At 48.2% G+C, this 18622-nt stretch overlaps 1 protein-coding gene across 1 annotated transcript; it reads left to right on the top strand.

The window, feature by feature from the left end:
• Positions 1-2463: 2463 nt before the first annotated feature.
• ARL5A (ARF like GTPase 5A) lies at positions 2464-17993 on the top strand. The gene is made up of 6 exons (XM_014893255.2): positions 2464-2629; positions 4343-4403; positions 6525-6672; positions 7773-7856; positions 9567-9718; positions 10378-17993. Exons 1-6 carry the CDS (start codon positions 2584-2586, stop codon positions 10424-10426), a joined length of 540 nt encoding a protein of 179 aa, XP_014748741.1. The 5' UTR covers positions 2464-2583; the 3' UTR covers positions 10427-17993.
• The last annotated feature ends 629 nt before the right edge of the window (positions 17994-18622 follow it).

The following is an 18622-nucleotide window of genomic DNA, read 5'->3' as shown; positions in this document are numbered from 1 at the left end:
CAGCAAAGGAGGATCCCGAGGGATCTTTTCCCTCTCTGGAATTCCCTGACAGGAGGGGACAGCCGGGGGGATTTGGGATCTTATCCCAGGAAACAGGGACAGGAGGAGAGGGAACGGCCTCAGGCTGGGCCAGGAGAGGGCAGGTTGGATTTTGGGACAATTCCTTCATGGAAAATGAATTTTTCCCATTCCTGCAGGGATTTCAAAGTGGAAGTGGCACTAGGGGACGTGGAGCAGTGCTGGGGGGAATGGTTGGACTCAAATATCTTGGAGACCTTTTCCAACCTAAGCCATTCCATATTCTCTGGTTGGTTTTTTTGATTTTTTTTTTTTCTGCACAGAAGCATTTCCATGGTGAAATCCTTCCCTCGGCATGCCAAGCACTTCCCCAGCACACACTCCCTGACCCTGTCTGTGCTGCTGGAACAAAACGTACACGACCTGAAAAAGCCCTCCCAGATTTCCAGGAGGGAATTGCGAGGTTGTACCCAACCCTCCCCACTGGGATCCTTTCCTAGAAAGTTTCCAGCAGCAATGGGAAGCTCAGCTTAGCCCATAAAAACCAGCACAACGATCCAGGTTCAACGAGGCTGCCACAGGAAAAAACCCAAACAAATGACACGAGAGGGAACCTCAGAGTTTTTTATTTAAATAATCAAAATAAATTGTTTAATTGAACTTTGGTAGCTCTCCCACAGCTGCGAGCCCTGCCCCGAGCCCAGGAGAGCTGAGAACAGAAAACAACCCCGAATGCTTCTGAAATTCCAAGCTGAGGACCGGCGGAAAGGGAGATAATTGACAGCTAATGAATAATTAATGCCATTGCAGGCTGGATGCTGAACTTGTGGAATGTTTCGCACCCGAGGAGACATCCCAGGACCCACAGCTGTGATGGAGTGGCACAGTGGATTAGCAGGATATTTCTCTTCTTCAACTGCCATAAATTCCCTTCCAGAGCAACAGGAAACACAAAAGTCTCTGGACACAGAAAATTGGAGACAACTCTGGCCTTGTGCTTTCGTTCCAGAGCAGCAGGGAAAATTAAATGCAAGAAGAGAAATTTATCTCAGAAAAGGCTCTGGGCAGATCTTAGAGCCCATACTAGTGCCAAAAATGCCTTTATGCAAACTCACCCCCAGCTACTGGGGAGCAACTTCACCCGCGTTATTCCCAAGTTTTAGTAGGGCAAAGTGAACGTGGTTTCTTCATAAACTGCAGCAGGGCTGGGAATGTTCCCCTGGAGAAGGGAAGGATTCAGGGAGAGCTCAGAGCCCCTTGCAGGGTCTGAAGGGGCTCCAGGAGAGCTGGAGAGGGACTGGGGACAAGGGATGGAGGGACAGGACAGGGAGAAGAGTTTAAACCTGAAGGGAGGGAGCGATTTCGATGCGGCAGCGGAGAGAAATCCCCTGGCTGTGAGGGCGGCGAGGCCTCGGCAGGGCTGTCGAGGGGAGCAGCTGTGAAGGGAGAGGTGCCCGTGGGCAGGTGAAAGGATCGGGATGGGCTCGGAGCTCGCTCACATCGCAACCCTCGGTGTCTGTGCGGGACTCGGAGCTCCCTCACACCGCAACCCTCGGTGTCTGCGGGGGGCTCGGAGCTCCCTCACACCGCAACCCTCGGTGTCTGCGGGGCCCGGAGCTCCCTCACACCGCAACCCTCGGTGTCTCTGCGGGACTCGGAGCTCCCTCACACCGCAACCCTCGGTGTCTCTGCGGGACTCGGAGCTCCCTCACACCGCAAGCCCTCGGTGTCTGCGGGGGGCTCGGAGCTCCCTCACACCGCAACCCTCGGTGTCTCTGCGGGGCTCGGAGCTCCCTCACACCGCAGCCCTCGGTGTCTGCGGGGCTCGGAGCTCCCTCACACCGCAACCCTCGGTGTCTCTGCGGGGCTCGGAGCTCCCTCACACCGCAGCCCTCGGTGTCTGCGGGGGGCTCGGAGCTCCCTCACATCGCAGCCCTCGGTGTCTGCGGGGCCCGGAGCTCCCTCACATCGCAGCCCTCGGTGTCTGCGGGACTCGGAGCTCCCTCACATCGCAACCCTCGCTGTCTCTGCGGGACTCGGAGCTCCCTCACACCGCAACCCTTGGTGTCTGTGCGGGGCTCGGGGGTCCCTCGCACCGCAGCCCTCGGTATCTCTGCGGGGTACGGGACTCCCCCACACCGCAGCCCTCGGTGTCTCTGTGAAGCTCCGGACTCCCCGACACCGCAGCCCTCGGTATCTCTGCGGGGTACGGGACTCCCCCACACCGCAGCCCTCGCTGTTTGCGCGGGCCCCAGAGCTCTGAGGCGGTGCCGTGTAATGGCGGCCGCGGTGCCGCCCCCGCGCGTCAGCGCAGCGCGCCCGGCCCGGCTCGGCCCGGCCCGTCCGTGAGGCGGCCGCGGGAGCTGCTCCGCTCCTTTCGCCGCTGCTGCCGTCCCGCTCCCGCTCCTCACCGCCATCCCCAGCCCCGTCCCGACCCCGCGGCGATGTCCGAGCGGCAGCGGCCCCGGCGCGGCCCCAGCCGGCACTCGGGGCGCTGCGCCGGGCCCTGAGTGCCCGCGGCCCCGCAGAGCCGCGGCCGGCCAGGCCCGGAGCGCCCGGCCGAGGATGGGGATCCTCTTCACCAGGATATGGAGGCTCTTCAACCACCAGGGTGAGGCCCAGGGGGACCGGGGGCGCTCCGGGAGGGACCCACACCCGCTCCGGGACGGCTCCTGGAAGTCGGGGCTTTAACCATTTTTTGCCCCCCTTCTTTCAATTATTGGAATGCTCGTTTCCTGACAGCCGCCTGTTAAATTATTAACGTGTGCCGGAGGAGCGCGGCGGGGCGGGTGGGTTCGTCCTGCTGCCGGCAGAGTGTGGGTTTAAGTGGCAAACCTCGGTATCTGGCTCGTTCATGGAGTAAATGTTATTTATAGCTTCAGTTGTGGCTGCCCCTGGGTCCCTGAAGTGTCCCAGGCCAGGTTGGAGCACTCTGGGATAGTGGAAGGTGTCCCTGCCCATGGCAGGGGGGTGGCACTGGATGCTCCTTAATTTCTCTTCCAACCCAAACCGTTCCGGGATTTTTAACTCCTGCCTCCTTACAGCAAGGTGTTCATGAGAGTTGTAACTTTAACTATAAAACACCTGCTGATGCTCTTTCCATGTTTCTAAAGTCCTTAGAATTTGATTTTGAGTGAACCTCAGGACTCTCACACCTGCTCGTTGAATGTCCCAGTTATGTCCCCGTTAACACATAGTGCAAAATACAACAAAATATTTTTGTCTTGTAGTACCCAGCCCCACCTCAGACCTTCTGTTCCAACTGATTTCCTAACATCCACTATGCTGGCAGGATCCCACCTGAAACAAAAGTTCCTAGTTATGGGGGGTCAGGTAAGCAGACACTTTTACAATATTGTGCTGTTATGCAAAGTTATTAAAGCTGGAATTTGTATTGGATGGCAGAAAAGACAGCTCTGCAAAACCACACAATATTGATAAAATCAAACCCCAGGAACCCCCACTTACCTGACCCCTGTCCCCTCCCTCTCCTCTGGGATAAATCAGTGTGAGTGTAGTTTGCTGGCAGGGATTGATATCAAGGTCTGAAGTTTGGGCATGTTTTTAATGGCTTTGAGGAAGACGGGGAAGGAGGGGAGAAACCCCCTTCTCACCAAATTTTTACTTGACTGTGCTTGGTTGTGCAAGTGAAAGTTGTGTAACACAGCTGAGAGCTGGCTGTGCTCACCCAAACTGGAAATCATAAATTTGGATGTGCTTGACAGCACCAGCTGTAGAGTTCCCAGTCGCTTCTGTGATGCACAGGAGAGGAGGTGCTGAAGGGAAGCAAGAATTGATTGGGACACTGAGCTCCAAAGTGTCAGAGGTGGGCTGTGGAGCACCTGGTGACTTGTCCAAGAACAGAGTGGCTGAATGTGTCTTGTGAAATGTCTGAGGGTACATCTGTTCCCCAGGAGGAAAGGAGGGCACTGGGGGCACAGGGATCACAAACCAGCCTGGTTGGGGTTTGACCTGTTCTTTGCAAAGACATCAGGATACTGCCTGCATGAAGGGAAAGTAGAGTTGAGAGTTCTTGGGCTGGGGGGATGGAGTTTGATACAGGCTGCAGAACCCTGCAGGAGCTTGGGAGAGCATCCCAGCATGACACTGGCAGTCAGAGATGGAAAACATCCTTCTGAAATCTCTCAGGAATGGTTCCCGTGGACAGGGAGGAATTGCCAGAGCAGCACCTGCCCACACAAACGCACCTGGCCACGGCACCTGGAGCTGGGCACAGCTGGCTCAGGAAACCAGTGGCAAACGTGGCACTAACCTTGATGCAGACCCAGCAGCTGTGACTTAACCAGTGCTGTTTCCATTGCAGAGCACAAAGTGATCATTGTGGGCCTGGACAATGCAGGGAAAACGACCATTCTGTACCAATTGTAAGTAGGAGCTGTGGGGACGTTTCCAGGTGTGTTACGTGGCCCTGGGTGGTTTTTACTCTCAGCTTTCCGGGTGGCAGTGGGTGGCTGGAGTTTGGAAAGGGCTCTGCTGTGCCTGCTGCATGAATGAGGTTTTGTTCACAGGGTTTTGGGTCACATCACCTGCTGTTACTGCTGTCACAGCCTCGGCTCTTTGCCAGCCCCATAAAATACGATTGTAGTGAGTGTTTCAAAACTGATCCACGCCACAGATTGAGAGAGCAGACAGATCATTCTGTGAGAGGCAAAGCACCTCTGCCTGTGCCTCCTGTCCCCAGTGCTGAGGTGAATTTGGTGTTGTTCGTGGGCTGGGATGGAGGAGGAAGGCTGAGAGCAGCACAAACCCAGGACAGCATCTCCGTGCTGTCCTGCACCTTCTGCCTTCAACAGCAGCATTGATTTGTGTTTGCCTTGCATTCACCTTGCTCCTGGTGTACATGGAGCTCGATTGAGCTTCATATCTCACTCCTCAGCTGCAGTTTGATAAGAGGATACCAATTTGTGCACAGGCTCAGAGGCTGCTGGGTGGCACAAGCAGCTCAAGGTCTGTTTGTGTTGGGGACAGATTGGCCCTTTCCCACGTGCAGTGCTGTGGCACTCAGGAGTGCTCCTGAGTCAGAAACCATTCCTGTTAAATGATGTGGCCACGCTGCTCCAACCCCACATTTCACATTGGCTTTCTGGAAGTGGTTGGGGTTTGTCATGTTCTGACCTGCTTTGCCTTTTCCAAAACTTTTCTGGCTGCTCGTGCCCTGCCACGCTGCAGGGAGAGTGGAAGGGTGATGGTGATTTACAGGGGGAGTGAGAGATGTTACAAAGCACAAACAGAATTAAGGGTATTTCTTAATACTGGGAACTGCTGCAGGCAAGGGCCATCCCTGGTGTTTTTTAATCCACTTCCTCCACAAATGTCTCGCAGTACTTCCCCTTATTTCTGCAGTTTCAGTGTTTTCTTTTCCCTCTCATCACACAGGTCTCTGTGTCTCCTTTTTCTTTGTACCCACTTGAACTGCCCAGGACTTTCCCAGCTCTCTTTTTCTCCTGCCTTAGTCCTCCTTGACCCTACCCCATCTTTGCAGATCCCATTTTTCCTCTTGCAGACACTTCCTTTTCTCCCATTCTCATGCTCAGCTCTCCTTGCACTGGCCCAGGGTAACTGGGATTGTTTTTCAGAGCACTGCACCATCCCTTTATCTCCTTGGCTCTCTGTGTCCTCTTCAGGAAATATTCCAGCACCATTACAAGTCTCAAATTGCTGTCACTGTAACTAAAAGCTCTGCTGGAACTTCAAAAAGGTTCATACAAAATGAAAAGCTATATCAAGATGATCAGAAGAAAAAATAATTAAGTTCTTTTGAACACAGATGGTTTGCCTTGGAGCTACTGTTAATTTTTGTGCCTGTTACAATAGAGTTTAAATAGTCTGAACTTTAGGAAAATCCAGAGCACACATTTGGGTGTTTGATGTGAAACTGGTGTTCCTAGTGACCAAGTCACACTCAATATCTCTAAACAATGTATTTGAAATATTTAATGACTGCATTTATCTCCAAAAAGTTGTGTATTGGACTGTGCTGAGGGGAGAAGAGGAGGAAGTTAGGACATAAAGCACTGTGAAGAAAATCTGGTTTTAGTGGCCTGCCCTGGAAGGAGAGCACGATGGAGTGGGTGAAATGTTTCTGGTGGAGCTGGAAGATGAGTTTTTGTTTTTCTGAAACCTTGGAAATCTTGTGGCTTAACCACATTCTTGAAACAAAACAACTGCTCTGTCCCATGTGAGCCAAAGTGGGCCTGGAGAAAAAAGAGCTGAGTGCTCCCAAAAACTTCTGCAGCAAAAATTCTGTCAGCTCCATGATTTAATTAATTATAACACATTTTGTTCACGAGTGGTCTCTCAGCTCTGTAATTTGATTATTACATAATTCCCCGAGTCCTTTTTATTGCTGTTTTTATTTACATTTCTGCACTTTCCACCATCAAACCTTGGCAGCCCAGGGAGTGTTCGCTGAGGTTCTTTCAGTGGGAATCCCCCTCAGGTTCGGTTCCGTGGGTCACTTTGTGCGTTGCCTGTTCCCTGCGCAGCTCCATGAACGAGGTGGTTCACACCTCTCCCACCATCGGCAGCAACGTGGAGGAGATCGTGGTGAACAACACGCGCTTCCTGATGTGGGACATCGGGGGCCAGGAGTCCCTGCGCTCCTCCTGGAACACCTACTACACCAACACCGAGGTGCGAGCCCGCAGCGCCCCTGCCGGGCCTCTGCGCTGCCCTTTGTCACCCTGGCCACCGTGGGCCAGCCTGGCTGACCCCCCTGGCACAGCACATCCCCCCCTCGGTGTCACCCCGCTCACTCTGTCTGCGGGGGCTCCTCCAGAACCTGCCTGGCAGCCCCAGAGCTTTCCTCCTAAACCTTGGCAGCTCTGGCTCACCAGCTCCTGTCATCACCCCCGAGGGTTTTCAGAACTCTACAGAGGTGCAGTTGCAGTGCACACACACACATGTATATAAAATATATATATTTAAAAAATAAAATATATATATGTGTGTGTATACATATATAAGTTGCATCAAGTACACAACTTCATAAATGAACAGTGCTTTTCAGAACTCTTTAGAGGTGCAGTTGCAGTACACACACATATGTATATAAAATATATACATATAAAAATATATATGTATCTGTGTGTATACATATATAAGTTGTATCAAGCACACAACTTCATAAAAACAATGCTTTAAATCAAGGTTTCCTATGTGTCACCAAGTACAGTTTAAATACAATTATTTGTATTATATCAATTAAGTTTTGTCTGGTTAAATACAATTATCACAATGATGACTTTGTTCTCCAGTTCATCCCTATGAGGTGCTGTGATTCCTTAAAGTTCTTTTCCAGCCTAAATGAAGCTGGGAGTGTGTTCTTGGAGTTTGAAGCTTCAGGACTTTTTGAATCCTGTGCAAATATCTATTTGCATGTTAGTTCTTGACCTAGACAAAGAAAGCTGATGCATTTTGTTTTAATGGCTGTAACAAATTATTTAAGGGATCTGTGTGGTGCCTCAGTTACACCAAGCAAAGAACAAAAACCAGATCTGGGATCACAGAGAATTTTCTTGATTTCAATATGATTTTTTTCACTGAGAAATGGAGAACAGAAAGTTGTGTCAGAGCTGCCTTTGTACCCAAAGCACAGCACAAACTGAATAACCCCAGGCCTGGGGGATTGCTGGGGCTGCAGGGAGGCTTTGGGAGCAGGGATGGATCCAGCTGGATAATGGGGAATGGTAACAGCAAGAGTTTCCCTGCCTAATAACTCTCCCTTTTTGCAGTTTGTGATAGTTGTGGTGGACAGCACAGACAGAGAGAGAATTTCTGTGACTAAAGAAGAGCTGTATAAAATGTTAGCACACGAGGTGAGTGCACCCTGTGTCTTTAATATTTATTTTAATACTTCTTTTAATATTTATTTTAATATTTATTAGAATTATCTGGCTGATACACACCAAGGGAAGCAGATTTACACCCTGAACTGCCTTGTCCCTTTGCACTGTCTTCTGTGAAACTCCCAGTGAAGCTGTTAATTAATACTAAATTACAGAATGGCCTGTCAGTGAAACAGCAGTTGGGACCTGTCAGGGACATCTGTGGGTTTAATACTTCAATCCATGTTAATATCTGAATTAGAGCTTTTTACACCCTATGGTTTCCTGCAGTCATTTAATCATTATTTTTGATATCTTCATGGCTGCCTGAGGTTTTACAAGCTTTACAATGTGTGTTAGAGCACCCAGCTCTAAATGAAGGAACTTCAGCCCGTGGCTGTAGCAGCCTCTGCTCTGTGGGTATTTGGAATTTCAGAGTGGAAATTGCTGAATTGTAAAAACCCTCCTTAAACCTTAGTCCTGGGTCAGGTCTAAACCTGAGCTGGGCTGATGTAAAAGCCAGGCAGCACCTGTGGCATGACCTGAATGCAAACTGGATCAGGGTGTGTGAGCTGACACCGAGCTTCCAAATTTAAGTGTCAGAATAAAAAAATGTGCATAAAAAACGATGGCATTCTAGCCTAAAATATTCCATCTATATTTAACCTATAGCCACAGTTTGAGAGCCTGCAGCAAGGGCACTGTGGATTTCCTTTGAGGAAAAACAAGGGCTTTGCATAGGATCTTTCAAGTTTGAATTTTCTTTTTTTAATTTTTGATGTTTCATTAAAATGATGTTTAATAAAGTAAATTCTGATAGAGCAGGTCTGGCTGTGGAGTGTTAAACGTGGCACAGGGAGGTTCAGTGCTGCTGTCCAGGATTAGGATTTCAGAGCTGCACTCTTCAGGCTGTTGCAAAAACCTGCATCTTCTGTTTCCTAATCTCTAAAGGAAGATGAAGTTATTAAGGAGCTGCTTTTGCCCCAGGGAAGGTGTGGAATTCCAGGCAGAATGGAGCTGATTTGGGAGGCACCTGGCAGTGAATGTGCCCTTTGTTGGCCAGCAGGATGTTCCCAAGCTCCCTCTCCTGTGCCTGTGACGTTGGGAGAGAGCAGCCATGAAACTCAAATATTGATTTAAAATCGCTCTTCTTTGCTCCTTGAAAATATTTTCTTTCTCCTAACTGCTTCCATGGAGTTGCTGTTAAGGCAAAATTGAGTTGTCCAGCCCAGTCCCAGCTATTTTTTGGAGCAGTTGATTAATTGGGAATTAATTTTGCTGCTTGTACACAGGAGTGTGCCTGATAAGCAGCTGAGTGCCTGAGCTTCCTGGGAACACCTTTTTGCTTTGCAAGGGAAAGATTTTCAATAATACACCCCTGCCCCGATGCAATTCCAAGCAATTTGAGGTAAAGTAAGCTCATCCCTGGAGTCACTGTTCCCAAACTGTCATTGCTGTTCAGGTACAGGGGCACACACAGGGCTCTGCTCCTCGTGGAGCACAGCAAAACCTTATCCTGAGTTTTTTACTCCTCATCCGAGGTAAGAATTGGCTGGATGAGAGGATTTGCTGCAGTTCCTGCCAGCCTGCAGCACTTTGTTCTGGAGGATTTGTGCCTGGGGCTCTGGGTTCCCTGCTGTGGTGTCCCAGCCTTTGCCTCCAAGGGCTGCTCTGTCATTAGCTCCTCTCCTTTGTCCCCAGGACTTGAAGAAAGCAGGATTGCTGATCTTTGCTAACAAGCAGGATGTCAAGGAGTGCATGACAGTAGCTGAGATCTCCCAGTTCCTGAAGCTGACTTCAATTAAGGATCACCAGTGGCACATCCAGGCCTGCTGTGCTCTCACTGGAGAGGGGTAAGAGGGATTCATGTCCATGGGGATTCCTCGGGGGTTTTTTTTGTGGTATTTGGTTTTAACACACATTCCTCCCCTGTCTATAACAGTGACACAATCCCAGAATGGTTTGGGTTGGAAAGGACCTTAAAACCCTCACATCCCACCCCTGCCGTGGCAGGGACACCTCCCACTGTCCCAGGCTGCTCCAAGCCCCATCCAGCCTGGCCTGGGACATTTCCAGAGATCCAGGGGTGGCCACAGCTGCTCTGGGCACCCTGTGCCAGGCCCTCACTGCTTCAGAATCTTAAAACTTAAAAAGATTTTTGGGCTTAGAACACTCAACTTCTATCTCAAACCCACAGTGTCACCTCACAGAGATAATAAGACTTGATTTGATTTGGGCCTAATGAGGGTGGGGTGAGGTGGGGGCAAACTGAAATCTGGTTTATTAGGAATAATCCTAATTAGAGAGCATTTGATGTCTTGAAGAGCTGGGATCTGAATTCTGTCACCAGAGATGATACAGTAAGATCTAGGAGGTGCCGTGCAGGGAGTGAAGAGTTTCCAGAACTTATTTAGAGTTTTTGGGAAGAATTTAACTTGATGCTGTGGAGTTAATTTGGAGTTAATCCTGAGAAGTGGCTGCATTCCCTGACCCTTCTCTCGTGTGTTCCCAGGCTGTGCCAAGGACTGGAGTGGATGATGTCCCGCCTGAAGATCAGATGATTTTTAATGACCTCTTTGCACAGACATTGCTGCAGCAGAGCTGTTCCAGTGGCAGATTGGTGGGGTGGATGTATTTATACTGAACTGATGGCAACTGTATTTTCTACATAGCTGCACACACACACACACACACACAGACACACAAACACACACAAGGACAGGAATTGGGAGCAGGCACAGGAGCAGAGGAGCACTTTGGGCTCCGGTTTGGTTCGGGTTCCTTGAGGACGCCTTCAAAGCTGTGACCAACCTTCTTTTCAAGCTGCCCCTCGGAACAGTCCGGCCTTGGGCGTGGGGAGGACGAAGCAAGAGGAAGGAGCTTTTAATTTCGAGTTTTATGATGCCATTGTAGCCCTCTCTAGTGGAAGTTGTTGGCTTCATTATTCCAGTAAAATCAGCGAGCGAATCCCTGGTGTAGGTATCGGCTCTCCAGTATTGCTAAGGTTACCCATGTTACAAATGCAAAACTCTTCTCCTGTATGTGTACTGTACATATTTGTGTATATTTATACCTCAATCCTAGGTTAATTGCAATCTGCTCAGACCAGTGTCAAGCTGAATCAGTACGTTGGCAGTAGTGTTGATGTGTGACACGCCCCGTGTCACCCGTCCTGTCCCTCTGTGTCCCTAGGGCTGTAACATCAATCACACCACGGCTCTCCACAACCCGGGAAACAAACTCTCTCTGCAGCCCATTGCTTGTTTTTCCCTCATGGTTTTTTTTTTTTTGATTAGGGAGGAGGCTGGAATGGATTGAGGCACATGGATTGAGCTTCGAATTCCAGGGTTGGCAATCAGAACAAATTTGCCAAATGGTTTTAAATGAAATGGATTTTGGGTGATGCTGCAAGTCCTGCCCACTGCTCTCCTCCTCTGCTCTGCTGGTTGATTCAGGTCTGGCAGAAATACCTTTAGCTGTCAAAAAGGGAAAAGCATCTTTTTTTTCTTAACCAAAGAAGAGGCACAAAATTATATTTGAAAGTGTCACTGTAATCATACAAGTCAGACTCTAATGAAACGTTTTTCAGAGGAAAAGCTCTCTTTGCTACATAAAACGTGCAGATATTGAAATGTGCAGATGTATCAATATGCAGTGGAGGGGACTGGATGGGGACAAAGCAGATGACACTACTTGAAAAAGTTCCAACACGAGTTCCAGGGCAGAACTTGCTGAAAGCAGAACTCCCTTGCATGGGAATGTTCTCCCCAGGCAGTGGGAGACCACTGGGATCACCTTTCCCTGCTGTAGCACCTGCTGGGATGGCTGTCCCAGGCACAAGGGGTCAGAATTCCCACTTGAGGGGATCCAGGCAGTTGGGAAGGCAGTGGATGGTTGGAAATGTCAGACTCTTCTGTGGGAGATGCATTGGGAATTCAGCAAAATGAAACAAAACTGTGTTTAAAATGTTCTTCCCTTTCTCGGCCCCCATGTCTGGTATGGATGGAAAAGGCATTTTAAAGCTTAGTTTGAACTTTTTAAGGTGCTTCTCTTTGGTTCTGGGATAATCTGGTCAGCTCCTGCCTTCCTGCCCACCTGCCTCCCTGGGAGCACAGAAATCCTGGGGAAAGGAGGGGAGGCAATCTCAAAGTCTGTATTTAACAAAGGCAGGTAAAGAATTTAACTTTTTAATCTATTTTTGGTATCTCCAACGCTCCCTGCCTGGGGGATCTGCTGTCTTTGTTAAACATTAAGGTGTACATGCATATATCTCTAGTGCATGCACATAGATCTTGGTATTTAACTGGTGTATTGCAAAATGTATCAATGTTTGAAGAATTAACAATTTAATGCAAAGACTCTCAGTTTCTCTGACAGTATCTACAAGCAACGAGCTCTGTGCACACTTGCATATGAAATGGAATTGTACATTTTCTAGTCTAAAAAAAAAAAAAAAAAGAAAAAGCAGACTTGCTTCTAAACCCAAGTGTTTGGTTTTTGAGTCTTATGTGTTGCCTGGGCTGGATCCACACAGGCTGGGTGAGCTGGGGGCTGGTTGGTCAGAAAAGGAGCTGCTGTTGCTGCTCGTGGTGGAGCAGTGTTGGGATTTCTGCTGCTTGCTTGTGCATTTGTAGGAGCTCTCTGTCAGGTGATGCAGGTGTGCTGGTTGCTGCAGGTGTGAGTTGTGTTGCAAGCAGATACTCTGTGTTTACACATCATTTAAGATGGTTTTACTCTTTCCCTCCCTGTGCCGCTTCCCCTTGCTGTGGCCTCTGAGGTTTTCACCTTGTCTTGGTTTCCCCAGTGACCACAGAGCCCAGCAGGGCTGGGAGTGACTGCACACCTCAGGACTGGCTGTCAGACAGGGTTTTCTGTGCCCTGAGGGCTTCAGAATGCAAACATTAATTGTTTTTTATGTGTTGGTCACTGAACAACCCGGTGTTAACCTGACTGCAAACATGTCATGGGTCACTGTGAGCTTTCTGTGTATTTTGTATTTTTGAGGGCAAATGTAGCCAGACTTCAGTGGTGGCTGGTGTTTCCTGACACGTTGTGGTGTTGTCCAGGGCTTTTGGGGTTTAAATGCTGCTTTTCAGTCTGTGGGCACGGTGGGGTTTGTCAGCAGAGGTGACAATTCCAGACTGACCCAGAGTAGTTGTGGGATCAGTTCCAGACTCTGTGATCATTGCCAAACTCTCACCTGGAACAGCTGCTGTGATCAATTCCAGACTGATCGATTCCAAACTCTCACCTGGAATGATTGCCATGATTAATTGTAGACTCTGTGATCAATTCCAGACTCTGTGATCATTTCCAGACTCTCACCTGGAATGATTGGCATGATTAATTCCAGACTCTTACAAATTCCAAACTCTTCACCTGGGATGAATGCCTTGATCAATTCCAGACTCTGTGATCAATTCCAGACTCTGATCAATTCCAAACTCTCACCTGGAATGAATGCCTTGATCAATTCCAGACTCTGTGATCATTTCCAAACTCTCACCTGGAATATTTGCCGTGATGGTGCTTTGAAGTGCACGTGTGTGAACTTAGAAATGTTTTAAATTTAGTCACTGAGGAGAGCAGCCAAACTTTTGATCTCTCGACCCCTTTGTGTTTTGTGTATGTGCTCCTTGTTGACAGCTTTTTTTTCTTTTCCCTGGAGGGCAATTCCCATTTTTCTCCCAGCTCTGTCCATAGAAAAGCCAGGGAACTTTGCACCAGTGCTGCTCCCACTTGGGGATTGTTGGGCAGGGATTGTGTTACCCTGAGCCATGACCTTGGTGTGTGATGCTGTTGTTTCACCCTCGGGGTTCTGCTGCCTTCCTTCCAGCTCAAGCTTTGCCTTTGTTCTCCTTGAAGTTCATTCTTAGGAAAAGGGAGGGGCCTTAAAAATGGTTATTGAAGTAATGCTGCAAAATAGAATTTTAGTAGCAAAAAAGCCTGGTCATGTTTCAATAATCTGATGCTTCAGATCTTTCTTTGGGTTTAGAAGATCATCAGTTTGGTAAATCATCTCTGGAATATGATGGGAATAATACAGGTCTTAAATTGTGAGAGGTGGAAAATAAACTTGGGGAATGTGAACAGCTTCATTTTTTTAATTTTTTTTTTTCTTTTTGAGAGGCTGAGTAGCTGCTCTGCTGAGCATTGTGTAGGTGTGTGAATGGTAAATGCACCTGACAAGCACCTTCCACATCTCTGCAGCTCAAGTGCCTAAAACTAATCTCAAAATCAGCTTTATTTCCTATGCTCTGATTCCCATTCCCTTAAAATAGAGATACATATCTATAAAAGCCTCCCAGCGTGTGGAAATGAGTGGGCTTTCCCCTCCCTACACCCAAGTTTTAACAGGATTTGTGATAAATTTGTTACAGTTCTATCCCTGCCATTCCAAGCACTTTTTCATTTATCAGGCATCACTGAGTTTGCTTCGGGAGAGGAAATGCTGAATTTGTCCTTGTGTCAGGGTGATTGGCTGGAATTCCTGTCAAGGGCCTGTTTAAATAACTCAGTCCAGGAACCCTTGGCCTTGGAAAGTTCCTGGTGGCAGCGGTTCCTTCCTCGCTGGCTGCTGGAACACAAAGTTTGTCACTGTCACATTAATTAGGGCTGAAAAGTGGTTTTCAGCTAATTGAGATGAATGTGCTGAGCAGCCCTGGGCAGGGCAGGGCTGATCCCTGGCACCCAGAGTGGCACCGAGCAAGGAAAATGTCCTTGCACTCCTCTGCTAATCCAGATGTGACCTGCTCATAAATCCAGATGTGACTTGAGTGTATGTCGTTGTAGTGAATACATTAAGTGGCCAAAAAAGATGAATTACAAGGGGCTGCCACTTTTTATTTCATGTGTGAGAATCATGAGCAGGAATTCTCTCCTTGCCTTAAGAGGGCCTTACCAGTGCATTTTTCTATTGTAGCTTTATCCACAGTGGAGTCACTTTACCACCCTGAGCCTTTTAAGCCAGATTTTGGGTAAGGACAGAGCTGGGTGGGGTTTTTAAGCTTTTCCTATTTGTAAATGTACAAAACTGAGACTGAATGAAACCAGAAAATGCTGCTTTACCTGGAAGGCTGGGAATCCTTCCTTGGGCATCGTCAGCTCAGTGTTCTCTAAGTGAGGATGGGACCAAGAAAAGCTGGATTCTGTGGCGAGGTTAAAAAATAAAACCAGCTCGGACTGGGGTGGGGGCTGTGAGTCCCGAGGTGTGGGATTGGGGTGTGAGGAATGGGGACAGTGTCACTCTGTCCCTCTCGAGTGTCCTGGACTGGAGGAGCCGGGCTGGGCTCCCCGGAGCTGCCACCCCTGCGGTCCCTGGGGACAATTTGACTTTTCCCAGCTGTTGTTGTGTCCTGGCTGTTGTTTGCAAAGGGGAGGAACATCCGCGTGTGTCCGCAGCGATCCCGCAGCGCAGCGGGGTCAGGTTTCCTTTGATCGCTTGTACTTTGTACTTTCCTCTCTCTTCCCAGACTTTATCAATCTTCCAGGACGTGGCTAATGCTGAGACTGCACCAAAATTGCATTTCAGAATGTATCAAATGATGGCTTCGAATTAATCCCAAGCCTTGGGAGGGCTGGCAGCTCCCAGCTGGAGCACTCCTGTGTCTGCACTCACACTTTAATGGGTATTAAAGTCATTTAGCCAAAACGTTTTATAGAGATATTTATTATAGTAAAGGAAAAACAAGTTTCTATTAAGCAACTTTTTTCCCCCTGAAATTTGATCAGAGCGTTCTTTGAATTGTTTCCCCTTTGCTACTTTCTGTCTTTCAAACTCTGGTTTTTATGCAGCTGAAGGGAACTCACTCTGTTCTCTTAATTCTGTGTAAGTGGAGCAAATACAAATTTGGGCTGGGGAGCTCTGTACCATCACATTTATGCATTTACAGATGATGTCAATTGCTAATTCTTTAAAACCTACCAGTATTTATGATTTTAAGTTGAAAACACTTGTCAAAATGTGCCTGTTTGCATTAAACTTTGTGTGTGGGAGATGCAGTGAAAGTTTTCAAGCAAATATGTGATTTCTGACCTGGTTTTTGGGGCTGTTTAGGTGTTTTTGGGGTGAAATGTGCTGTTCTGCTCAGCCTGTGATGGGGGGGTTTGTTTGGGGTGAGTTTGGTGATAAGTCTGTGCTGGTTGGTGTCAAGAATGGGAATTAAAATGAGTGTGAAATGTTGTTTGCCTGTCAGAAATGCTGAATCCCAGGGATGTGCCCCTCTCCCATGCCCACATATCCCCCACAGCTACCTGTGAGTGCTGGGGGGCTGCAGGAAACTTCTTAAAAAGCAAAAGAGATGGAGCCAAAGGTGGCTTGGAGATGGAATTCCCAGTTTTGTATTCATGGGCTGGGTGTGGCACTCAGTGCTGGGCTTGGGGTGCCAAGGGGGGGTCAGGCCCAGCTTGGGCTCGGTGACCTTGGAGGGTTTTTCCAGCCTTGGTGATCCCAGGGTTGAGTAGAGGGTGTTCCTGCCCAGCCCTGCCTGGGGATCTGGGGCTCCTTGGGTCCCTTCCAGCTGCAGCAGCTCATCCATGGGGTGATCCCATAGAATAACCTTAGGTGATCCCATGGAATAGCCTTGGGTGATCCCATGGAATAACTTTGGGTCCTTTCCAGCTGCAGTGTCCATGGGGTGATCCCATGGAATAACTTTGGGTGATCCCATGGAATAACTTTGGGTCCTCTCCAGCTGCAGTAGCTCACCCATGGGGTGATCCCATGGAATAACCTTGGGTCCTTTCCAGCTGCAGTGTCCATGGGGTGATCCCATGGAATAACTTTGGGTGATCCCATGGAATAACCTTGGGTCCTCCAGCTGCAGTAGCTCACCCATGGGGTGATCCCATGGAATCCCCTCTCTGTAAAGAAGGCACAGGACAGAGTTCTCAGAGTTCTGAGGAACAAGAATTGCTGCAAACCCCCCCTGTTAGGACGATGTAGGAGATGCCAAAATGCCTTCCCACATTCCTTATCCTTCCACCTCCACTTTTAGCCGTGCTGGCTGGAGTTGTTTCCTTTGGGACATTCTTTTCCCAGCAGGATGGGCTCTGGCTCCAGCTCCAGCTCCTCCCTGGTGCTGCTGCTCTGCCCAGAGCAGCTGTGGCTGCCCCTGGATCCCTGGGGTGTCCCAGGCCAGGCTGGACAGGGCTTGGAGCAGCCTGGCATGGTGGGAGGTGTCCCTGTCATGGAAGGGAGTTGGAATTAAATGATTTTAAGGTCCCTTCCAACCCAAACCAGTGTGGGATTCCACGATTCTCCTGGGACATTTTTGTGGTGGCTGAAGGAATGCTGAGCTGCCTTAAAGTCTTTTCCTGCCTGTTCCTCTTAACTCCATTATTCCTTGACTTTGATATAACTTCTGAAAACAGCTTTTAGTTTCCCTTGGAATCCAGTTACCTATTAGGTGATTAAAAGAGAAGACACAATTCTCACACATTATTTTTGTCTGGTTTAGCCCAGCTGTGCATTCCTTGGGCCTTTGTACCTGGTGAATGGAATGTGAATAGGCTTTTGAACATAAAATGTTACTTTTTTGGCTCTTTTTCTTGATTAAGATTGCTGAGTTCTCCTTCATTGTTGTTTTTTTTAATTAATGCATTTTAAATTAATTTAATAACGAATACTTTCTTGATGCTATTATCACTTTTTAAATCACAGGTTGTGTCGCTCCTCTCTTGTTGCACAGTCTGTACTGAGTTATTCTGAATATGTTTTTCTTATAATATGGGGATGAAATACATGTGAAGCTACAGAATAGCCAACAATATTGACAAGAAATACAATTAATTCTTCTCATTAATTTTTCAGTTCTGACAGTTTTTACCTTCATTCTTCAGAACTGGAAGGTTTTTTTCTGTTTCAAATATATCTCTGTGTATATATATTATGTAGGCAATTTTGGGGGTTATGTAAAGAGGTCATGCAAAAAGGGCATGCAAATTTCTTTGGGAACAATGAAAATTGTCTAAATTTAAATAAAGATTTAGTGTAAATGTCGAGGAGTTCTGAGGGAGGGCCTTGTGCTGTGGGATCCTCACAGATGTTGTGTCATTTCCTAAAACCCGAGTTCATGGGTGGAAATCAGAGCTGTGTATGCAACAAATAAACCAAACTGTCTGTGTGGAGCTGGCCAGGGAATTTCTTGGGGATCCAGGGTGCCTGGGATGCCAAAGGTGCTGCAGTGAACAGGTTTAGGTGATGAATGGAGGGAAGTCCTGAACTTTGCTTGATGTGCAAATCTCCCTGAGAAATCCCAATGTCTGAATTGTCCTACAGGGATGGGCACTGCACCACTGCCCTGCCCTGCCAGGGCTGGACAAACCTTTCCTGGAAGAAATTTTCTTTAATATCCAATGTAATCCTCCCCTGGCACAACCTGAGGCTGCTCCCTCTCATGCTGTCCCTGTTCCCTGGGAGCAGATCCTGAGCCCCCATCTGGCTGCATCCTCCTTTCAGGTAAGTTGTAAATAAAAATAAGGTCCCTCCTGAGCTTCCTTTTCTCCAGGATAAATTCCTGGAGTGCTCACAGAGTTCATCAGTGTGGACTATTCAGGAACAGGGGGGAACAGCCCCTCTTGTTCCTGTGGACAAGGGCAGCCTCAGCCCAATCACAACAATTTTTGCACCACGTGTTGAGACCATTCATTCCTGGTGGTTTCAAGAGAACGCTGGGAAAATGCAGAAACTCTGCATATTGGGAAATTGGGTCTCTTTTAACTGAGATAAAGTGGGAAAATCCCATTCTTGCAGGATT

The sequence above is a fragment of the Sturnus vulgaris genome, chromosome 7, assembly GCF_052056855.1.
Source record: "Sturnus vulgaris isolate bStuVul1 chromosome 7, bStuVul1.hap1, whole genome shotgun sequence".
In the NCBI taxonomy this organism is placed as follows: domain Eukaryota; kingdom Metazoa; phylum Chordata; class Aves; order Passeriformes; family Sturnidae; genus Sturnus; species Sturnus vulgaris.
Note: the sequence above shows the minus strand (reverse complement) of the source record. Positions and strands in the feature narration are given on the sequence as shown.